At 41.5% G+C, this 10,772-nt stretch overlaps 1 protein-coding gene across 1 annotated transcript; it reads left to right on the forward strand.

Moving 5' to 3' along the window:
* Positions 1–207: 207 nt before the first annotated feature.
* DNAAF6 (dynein axonemal assembly factor 6) lies at positions 208–10,472 on the forward strand. Its single transcript, XM_075720811.1, has 6 exons — positions 208–300; positions 2,017–2,080; positions 4,989–5,094; positions 6,947–7,043; positions 7,839–7,924; positions 10,343–10,472. Exons 1-6 carry the CDS (start codon positions 211–213, stop codon positions 10,470–10,472), a joined length of 573 nt encoding a protein of 190 aa, XP_075576926.1. The 5' UTR covers positions 208–210.
* The last annotated feature ends 300 nt before the right edge of the window (positions 10,473–10,772 follow it).

Here is a 10,772-nt window from a genome sequence, read left to right on the forward strand (position 1 = left end):
GAGGAAAAGAATATAATCTGAGTACAGATAGGAAAAGTTGATTATGTTCCATTATATGTTTTGACATCACACATGTAAGAGGTTGGCTAAACTTTATCTGTCCAGAACACACAGCAGGAAAATTGTGCTTTACAGACAGTAAAGAACACATTTTCTTCTTTTTTCATCTGTCAGTTGTTTTTTCTGTATAGGTGAGCAGTGAGTATTGATATGGACAGTGTTTCCTCAGGCTCTTCTCTACAGTTCCTTGCTAAACTCCTTCGTGATGGTCAAGAAGATGATGATGATGATGAAGATGTGGTGAGTCTTTTATAAGAAATGCTGCTTCATTTACATGTTGTACCCCAGCCTAACCTTGTTAACTGAGCAGAAGCAAATCTCTCTTTTCCTAGAGTAAAAAGAGAATGAAAACCTTAGAAGGTTTTGGACTCACTGAAACAACTAGAAGATACTTTTAGGGTAACAAGCTCTTGAGGGAGAGAATAAGGAAGATGCCCCAGGAAAACAAGGACAGATTGTGACCACAAAACGGGAGGGAGATTTAATTTTGCAGCCTGAAGAAAATGAAAACATGTAGTTGGAAGAGCTTTAGATACTTTAGACTTCCCCCTACTTTTCCCTGAAGTCTGCCAGAGATGAACGCAATTACAGCTAAATGCTTCATATGAAGGAAGAAAAGTTGCTGCTCAACTTCTGAGTAAAGACTAAAATATCCAGAGGCGACTGAGTGTACTAATTCTGTGTGTCAGGCATTAAAGAACTGTAGAGATAATTGATCATTGAAGTACAATAGATCTGTTGGTGATTGTAGAACAGGGAAGGGTTGAGTAATCATTCTAAGGTGAATGATCTGAATGATTAATGAGAGAAATATCTGTCCATTCTTCTGTATCAATTAATCTCAGGAGTAGAAGAAAATCACAGCTTTTGGAAAATGTACATTGTTCCTGCAACATGCAACTGCTGCTTTTATCTAGGCATGCCTGTGTGCTGGGGAGAAATATCCCAGGAGGACCACAGGTGCCAACAATCACAATGTAGAAGGCCTCTATGAAGGCTCAAAACTTTGCCAAGTCTCTTAGGATTTTGAATAAGTCATGTTATGACATGGATAACAAAAATGGCAAATGCTTCAGTGTTCCTCCAAATCACTCCTCAACAAAGAGCCAGCTGGCTGAGGCAGCAGTTGTGCACTAGTAGTGGCAATGGTAGTAATATTGGGGATAAAAAGGGTGCATATCCCTTGAAATTTCCTTTCAGTAGGTGGTAGATGTGGTCCTTCGCGTGTCCTCTAACTACCCTTCAGCTGTTTAATGCCTGCCTTTTAAAACTAACATTATTGCTGTACATCTTTGAAGTAAACATCCTGATTTTAAAAGAATTTGTTTACATCTTATTAATAAAATGAATGACACTTCAGAGGCAGAAATGGAAAATTGCCGCAAGGGATGTCAATTAAGTCTGAGTCAATCTGGGTAAATTGAAATCTTTATTTTGATTTAATTTAATGTTCTGTGCATATGAGGCACTTTTATCAAACCAAGGAATCTTCGTATATAGAGAAATGCCTCACATTGGCCTATTAGCACTAAATTGATTCATAATTAGAGGAAAATGTTGTTGCCTCATATGATCTCTGCTGTCAAAAGGAATCCAAATGCTGTGATGGGGTTTTCACACAGCACCCTTGGTTTCCTGCAATATTTTCATGGCAGGCAAAGCATGGAAATTTTGCCAAAATGCCATGGAAACTAACACTCAAAAAGCATATCTGTCTGTAATACTGTGCTTCTGGGAGTCCTGCTTAAACCCAGTCTGTCAGGGTCACTTTTTGCTGGGTGAGAGTGAAGAGGAGAATGTTCAGTGGTTTGGTCATGAAACTGTGGGATAATATTTTTTGGATTCTAGCAGGGATTTGTTTAACCTGAGATAACATTTTATATTTATTGACATTATCGTTGTTACTGAACTGGGCTCTATGGAAATTGACTGAAGTTCCATTTCCCTTTTTTGCAGCCACGCTGTTCTATTAGCGCCATGACTCCTGGTAGTATTGGACCAGTAAAGAAAGAGACCACTGGTAAGGAGGAGTGTTTGTATGTTTTAGCATTCAGTCCCATGTTAGCAGACTATAACAGCTGTAGTAAGTTACCACTGATGGGATTTGAAGCAAATAAGAGAGTGGTCACTGACCTTTGAGATGGAAATAGCATTACATTTTTACAATTCTTTTCCTGAAAGCTGAACTGCAAAATATACAAAGAGAAGCAGAAAGGGTAACTCCAGAGCACAGCAGCCTCAAGTGGCGATGATAAACAGAGTACAGAGCACAGCCTGGTCATGGACTGAGGGGGAATCATAACTGAGCAGCAAAAAGCTCTGTATAAGTACTCTCATGGAATTGTTAATGCTCACTTAGCACAAACAAGCAAGATGGACTTCTAAGTACTCACCTGAAAGGCTCTTCATGGAGTAAACTGCATGGAACTGAGCCTATGCCTATGAGGAGGAAGAGCTGTGAAGTGTACTGTGAAACACAGTCATACCATATTCCCCCAAAAAGTTTCACAACTCTATTTAGACCACACATGGGAAGAAATAGAAGCTTTGTTCAGTTCTGCCCTCAACAGACTGAGAGACAGTTTTCAGGTTTTCTCCTTCATGCACCTAGTTCTTTGCCTGTAAAGCCCAGACAATTACATGCTTTAACTGACTCCAGGAGTTCTGGCATCATATAGAAAGGCAGACTCAGACAATGAGAACAAATACCTTGAGGGTTCCTAAATTTGTGTCAACACCTTGGATTGTACTCAGGAAAGAAAGGAAGACAAGTTTTGTCTTGGCAAAGTTAATGTAAAGTTCTTCCTGGAGCTAATGCTGTCACATTATTGGGCAGCTTAGTTGTGAGCCGTAAGAAAGGTCAACAAGGGCCAGGATGAGTGTAGCAGGAAAGGAACTGTGGCAAATATAACAAAAAGAGTATTTTTGCTTGGGATTCCAACAATAACCAGAGGTTCTACTATAAAAACCTTCAAGTTGCCCATTTACCAGCTTACTAGAAAATATATTTTTCCATGTAGAACAGGCATAAACCATAGTATTCTGCTTGTGAACTTTCATGTGTCTTCAGTACCTTATCTGGGCTGTGCTCAATCATAGAATCATAGAATGCTTTGGGTTGGAAGGGACATTTAGAGGTCATCTAGCCCAACCTCCCTGCAGTGAGCAGGGATATCTTTAACTAGATCAGCTTAATCAGAGCCCCATCCAACCTGACCTTCAATGTTTCTAGGGATGGGGCCTCCACTACCTCTCTGGGCAACCTGTTCCAGTGCTTCACCACCCTCATTATAAAAAATTTCTTCCTTATATCCCCTCTGAATCTATTTTTCTTTAGTTTAAAACCATTACTCTTTGTCCTGTCACAACAGGCCTTGCTAAAAAGATTGTTCCCATCTTTCCTATAGGCCCACTTTAAGTACTGGAAGGCCACAATGAGGTCTCCCCACAGGCTTCTCTTCTTGAGGCTGAACAACCCCAACTCTCTCAGCCTGTCCTCGTAGGAGAGGGGCTCCAGCCCTCGGATCATTTTTGTGGCCCTCCTCTGGACCCACTCCAACAGGTCCATGTCCTTCTTGTGCTGAGGGCTCCAGAGCTGGACGCTGTGCTCCAGATGAGGTCTCACCAGAGCAGAGTAGAGGGGCAGAATCACTTCCCTCGACCTGCTGGCCACGCTGCTTTTGATGCAGCCCAGGATACGGTTGGCTTTCTGGGCTGCAAGTGCACATTGCTGGCTCATGTCCAGCTTTTCATCCAGCAGTACCCCCAAGCCCTTCTCCGCAGGGCTGCTCTCAATCCCTTCATCCCGCAGCCTGTACTGATATCGGGGGTTGCCCCATCCCAGGTGCAGGACCTTGCACTTGGCCTTGTTGAACCTCATGAGGTTCACACAGGCCCACCTCTCCAGCTTGTCCAGGTCCCTTTGGATGACATCTCGTCCTTCTGGCGTGTCAACTGCACCACTCAGCTTGGTGTCATCTGAAAACTTGCTGAGGGTGCACTCAATCCCCCTGTTTATGTCACTGATGAAGATGTTAAACAGCACGGGTCCCAGTATGGACCCCTGAGGGACACCACTTGTCACCAGTCTCCATCGGGACATTGAGCTGTTGACCACTACTTTCTGGATGCGACCATCCAGCCACTTCCTTATCCACCAACAGTCCACCCATCAAATCCGTATCTCCCCAATTTAGAGAGAAGGATGTTGTGGGGGACCGTGTCAAAGGCTTTACAGAAGTCCAGATAGATGACATCCGTTGCTTTTCCCTTGTCCACTGATGCTGTCACTCCTTCATAGAAAGCCACTAGGTTGGTCAGGCAGGACTTGCCCTTGGTGAAGGCGTGCTGGCTGTCTCAAATCATCTCCCTTGTCCTCCATGTGCTTTAGCATAGCTTCTAGGAGGACCTGTTCCATGATCTTCCCAGGCACAGAGGTGAGGCTGACAGGTCGGTAGTTCCCAGGGTCCTCCTTTCTACCCTTTTTAAAAATGGGTGCAATGCTTCCCTTCTTCCAGTCACCAGGGACTTCACCTGACTTCCCATAATTAATGGGAAGAACTGGATTTCTATGTGAGGAGGAGGTCCTTTTATAAATGACTCTGCTCACTTAAAAATCTCATGCCAGGGGTCTTGGGGAAGATTAATATTTCATAATTCTATAATTTACCCCTTTTGAATTGCTAGATATTTTATGCCTGAAAGGAGGATTTCCTTGGCATAGAGATTGGGGAAAGAAAGAGAAAACATCCTCCCTCTGCAAATCCTCATTCATAAGATACTGGGGTGAAGGAGACTGTAATCATTAACTAGAATGCTTTTAATACAAAGATTTTTCTGAAGCCTAGAAAAATCTTAAGTTTTCAGCAAACCTAGAGGAACAGAGACATTCCTAAATATGACAGTGTGATTTTTCTCGTCACTTACAGGTACTTTTCAAGTGAAATCTGAAAACAGGAAAACTATTTGGAATACAGAGGAGGTCCCAGAAGGATCTGAATTTGATGATACCTGGGACCCTAGAGAACAGCCAGAGTAAGTGCGCTGAGACTATCTGTGTGGGCTTTACATAGCATTAAGAAAATATGAGTTAAACAGCATCTACTGCACTTGAGTGAAACAGCCATCTGAAAAGCTTGTGTCATGGAAGGAGAAAGGAAGGATAGTGGTGTTGCATCCAAAGCAACACATGAGGAGTGATTTTAACCTCTCCCTTGGAAACTTTCTGATCTCATAACAGAAATGTAGAGTTGTTTTTTCCCATCATAAGATTACTTGCAGTGTCAGATACTTGTATAAAGTGAGATTAGGAGGGGAAGTAGGCCAGCAAAACAATCTACTAGCTTTCAAATATGCCATTTGTGTGAAATACCTGTCTTTTCCACTGCAACTGAGATGCATTCATTTTTCATACTCATAAATTCATAAAGTACTCCAACTTATTTTTGCATTTCAAAGAATTAAGCTCTTTAGAGACTAACAGTATTACGGGAAGGCTGTATGCAGGCAGTTATGAACTTTTAAATCTTGTCATTCAATCTTAGTCTGTCAAGGGACAGCTTAAAACCAGAGTCTTTTCCCTTGCTCATAGAAAAAACAACAACAAAAATGTTCTTGAGATACAATCAGGCATGTTAGCTGTAGTTTGTAGAGGTCAGAAAGCCTTCGGGGTCAATCCACAAAGCAGCCTTTGTGTTTCTAATAATTGTGTTCCGATGCCATATCCTGGAGCGCTAAATGCTGGAGCAGATGGACTGAGGCTCAGGAAGCTGCCTATCGTACGCTAGTTTGTAGTCCAGAATCCTCATTTTTCTCTGCATGTAAGTCATGCCATTAGGTGTTCAATTTCCTGATCTAAACACGGGACTGAGACGCACCTGAACTTAGACTCAGCATTTCTGAAAAGGATTTGACATTCACCTATAGCCTCACACACAGTTATTCTTGAAACCGTCACCTGTGAGGCATAGAATATGCTCTCTTTGTATTGTGGGCACAATGGAAGCTTTTTTCATGCTATTTTTTGACCCTTCCCCTCCATGCTGGGTAAAATGTAGCGCTTCTCTAGCCTTAAGCAATTATGACCTGTGTTGCACAGATGAAAAGAAAGTATGAGTGTTTGTAACAGTTCATCAAATTGAATCAAAGAAAATGGCCCAAAAGGAAAACAGATGGCTAGAGGTGCATCTAGAGCTATTAGACAGATTTCTCAGACTTAGGAATTATTACGTATGCATATGAACACTGGAGATGTGAAAAAGACTTTCCATACACTCTTTCCAACAGGTTAGAGAAGTGACTCACTCCACTTATTTTGCTCAATTTAGTAGGAGTAATGTATGTTCTAAGTACAATCTTTAGTTTGTATTTCCTCATTCATTAAGTATCAAGAGCAAGGCAGTACCTAATTCTACATTTTGTAGATGTGGAGGGGTAGAAAATAAATGTTGGCCAAATACAAAAGAATTAAAATTTGACAAAAGAATGTTATGCTCAGGCTGCAAGAATGAGTTGAATGACAGAACAGAACACTTGTAATTGTGACAGCATCCTTTTCAAATCAGTTTCCTAAGAGTTCGTGGTGTTTGACTAGTTGATAAGTATCATATTCACTTAGGATGCATTTCCTGCAAAGGCTGGTTAGTGAAGTAGAGGCAGCAAAGTGAATGCCTTGGAAGGTGGAATGAATGATCTTCCCCTGTCTTTTAGCTACCTCAGTCATGGCTCTGAACAGAAACCCAGTGCAGATGGGTTGAAGACTTGAAGGGAGACTGAAAAGGAGGAGAGACAATGCAATAAGGATATTTACGGTCCTCTGAGAAATACAGTCTCCTTTAGCCTCCTTCCCCTTCTCCAGTATTATTAGGCAACTACTCCTCTTTCTCAGGTATCAGATTTTATTCAAACAGTGTGTGGGAACGGAGGATGTCTTCTTTGGGATGAGCAGGAAAGACCCCTCCACAGCCTGCTGTGAAGATATGGTGGTGAGCTGAGTCTGTATCCCCCAACCCTTCTTTGTGTTCTTTCTCTGCCCTTTTCAATCTTGCCGCTTTCTTGAGGGACAGAATGTAAACACCAAGCTGTATTGCTGCCTTTGGCCAGATTGGTAGGATTTTCTTGTAGTTCTTCAAGCATTTGTAGATGATATTTACACTTGCTAACCTGAGGAACTCATGTGTATCTCCTCAAGGACCTAGCGTACTCAAGATAATCTGTGCCAAATGCATATGCTACATACAGACTTGAGGGAAATAAAAAGTAGCTCTAAGATGAAGTTTCATCTTGGACATAATTTTGGAGGGGAGAGGGCCTGGGAAGGAGATACTTTTTATCTGCCTGCATTTATTACAAGGTATGTGAATTAGCAGAATGCTACAATACTGACAGTCTTTAAAGTTACAGGTATCAGTTCCTGTCCCATTATTGTATGATTGAAGACCTCCCTGCTTTCTGAACTTCAGGACAGGTAGAACTGCTGTGTAATTTTTCTAGTAGAAGTAAGCTGTCCTTGGAATACACAAAACCAGGGGGTTTTGCTGGATGTAGAATACCTGTCAAGTACATTATCAGCTCAGGATTTTGAAGAAAATAGGATATCAATACACATAACTAAGCTATTGAAAGCAATGACTATCACTGTCATATTTTCTCTGATACAAATGACCTACTCAGAATGTTGCTCTTTGACACTCGCATCAAAATACACATGCAGATGAGATCTTTTATGGCTTGTAGGGCTACATATCTAATCACAGCTTTACCACTGCCCATCATTTCAGATTAAAATCAAGCTGCCAGAGACAAAGTACTCGGACATCACATTAGATATCCAGGACAAGGTTCTTGACCTTCGAACTCCCAAAAAGTAAGTGAAACACAATTGATAGAAGTGCAGTTGATATCTTGTTTGAAAGGAGGTTTAACCAAGCCTTTCCACACAGCATTCAGTTGAACCAAAGCTAAAGATGAAGATCGGATTATTAATTGCACATGAGAAATAGATACAGACAAAAACAACCATAATCCATCTGTAGGTGTATAGTGTGCTCGCTTTGAATCTGTGATACTGTTCTAGCACAAATAGCTTTAAGAAAGATTTTGGCTACTTAAACAGCAAGGCTTCAAAGGCCCAGAATGTCTGGCAAAAAACTGCCCGTGGTCTTGAAGGACTTCTTGGGATTTTGATTTCTAAATACTAATTTGTACAAATATATAACTGAAGATGGTCAAAAACTTGCAGATAGATTTTCAGAAGCTGAAATCCAAATTGTGGACATATCAAGGCATGGATGCAGAGGTGGAAATGTTACAGGGTTTCCCTAAAGAGATTTCCTTTGAGTTCTTTTTTTATAGGGCTATTTCAAACCTACAAAGATAATCAACTGACTGGTATACTCTCAGACTTCTCAGTCTTCCTCCATATTTCCCTCAGTGTGCAATTGCCTTGCCTGAGGTTTCCAGATAATTCCCATGTCTGTTTTGCTTTAAGTCCTTCTTCACAATAGGGTGCTTTCATAAGAAAGCTTAATCCTCTCTGAGCTGACTTGCTGCATTGAATGGGATGTGGGAAGATCCATATGTGATTAGCTTCCTGCAAATGAATTCAAGGTACAGGCCTTGGATTAAGGCCCAAAAAAGTTCTGTCCCTACTGGACTAACTATAGGAAAGCCACCTTTCTCACAGACAAAACCAGGCTGAGTTGGTTACCCCCTGCTTGGATTTAACCCAAAGATGCAACAGGAGTGGAAGAATGTTTGGAAGTGCTAGCTCTGAAACTGGAAAATCAGGAGGAATAATTGTTCAGCTAATGACTTGCAGAACCTATAGGTAGTAAAAGAGGTAGCTTAATGCAATACTGCAGATGTTGGAAAACCTCAGCATCCTTTTTCTTTTGCAATTCTATCTTTTTGGTGACTCGGATCTGCCGTTATCTTCTTAGTATCCAGCTGTCTCTAGTCACAAGCCTAGCAAATAAAAAGTTTGCCATAAATCTAATGGTTGCTTGGGTATAGCCTGAGCCAGTGCTGCTTTCACAAATATAAGTGCAAGTCTTCTCAGTATGAAAGAAACAAACAAGATTTCAAGTTCTACACACTGAAAAAGACTGTACTCTGACAGATGTGTAGGAGAGCTCAAAGGAACTGTTTCCAACCCCGTAGACATGGGTCTGATTCTAAGCCAAGCCAATTTTAGGGACTTCTTCAAATTACAGCAAATGGCTGCCTTCAGTAGGTGTGGTGCAAAGGTGTTTTAACTGTACCCCTTTCAGCCATGGCTCCTACAAGACAGATGAAAAGGTCTGAAAAAGAATCACATGACTTAAATCCCAGTTTAAAGTAACCCACATCTATGCTACCATGTTGTCTTGTTGGGCTTTATAGAGTTTGGCTGGGCAGATCTCTTAGTTCTAAAGTGTCCTTGATTCTGTTTGCACTGGCAATAGAGTGGAGGTCCAAGACTGGCCCATCATTCTTATTGTCAATATATAAGCCTGGGATAAGAGGGGAAAGAGTCCAAACTCTGCATGAGTGAGTAAGTAAATTTGAGCTATTGTCAATGAGAAGAGTTGAATGGGTCCAGTCTGAGACATCCTTGTGAGGAGATCAACTGGAAGGCTTGTCAGCCATTCCAGGAAAAGCTGTATGTCTAACATAGCGAGGGACTGTGGAATAATTCCTGAATCCAAGATCCAGCCTTTCTTTGTGTATTAAGTGCCTGAGCCACAGGTAGGGGATCACTGAATTAATCTTCAATGTAGGTTAAAATCCCAGCAACTTCATAACTGTAAGTCCATTCTCATACCTGAACTGTGCTTTGCAGTGTAGACATATCCTTTGTGAAACTGGACTGGCCAGAATCTCTAATCAGGCTGCACCACTTATTTTACTAGAGAAGACAAAAGCCTGAAGACACGTTCAGGCTTTAGGCATTATTCAGACTTTTACCACCAGGAGAGCATTATCAATGCAGCTCCTCCTTCCTCTGCATTTAAAATGCAGCACTGTGCGAAAGCAAGAAGAGTGGAGAGAGCCCACAATCCATCACTGGAAACCACTGTCATAGCCACAAACCAAAAGAAAGGAATAGTGTTGGAAATATTTCAGGGCCTGTATAGTTGTGCACCAGATACTGCAGGAACCCCACAACCTGTCACAAGAATGAGATATACTGAAAAAACATTCCTTGGTGTAGTGGTTCGCAAATTGCAAGAGTAACTGGCAATGCCATCTCAAGCACTCACCCCATCTGAGACATTGAAATTCTCTGTGTCCTCTTTTACAGGAAGCTGCTGCTGCACCTCCCCTACCGTGTAGACAGCAAGAATGGTAAAGCTCGTTTCCTCTCTGAAGAGGAGACCTTGGAAGTCACCTTGAGAGTATCAAGGAAGTTTGATTTCATAAATTTTTTCTGATGGATAGAGAAATAGAGAAATTTTGTGAAAAGTAATCTCTTGGTTTGAAGTCTTCTTGAAACTTAACTGGTCATGAAATAGTAGATTGTTTCCCTTGAACAGTCCAGTGGGAATATCCCTGGAGAAATTCAATGAGTCAGGAGGAACATAGCACCCATAGGTTCTATAAGCTGAGGCTGTCCAGCTCTTGCGCTGCTCTGGTTAACATTCTGCTTCCTTCAGTCTGATACAGGCTATGTGAATCAGAAAATAGGAGATTACAATTGTGTAAGCAAGAGAAAGTCTTTTTGTGGTTATGGC

This window comes from Pelecanus crispus, chromosome 13 (assembly GCF_030463565.1).
Source record: "Pelecanus crispus isolate bPelCri1 chromosome 13, bPelCri1.pri, whole genome shotgun sequence".
NCBI classification, from domain to species: Eukaryota; Metazoa; Chordata; class Aves; order Pelecaniformes; family Pelecanidae; genus Pelecanus; species Pelecanus crispus.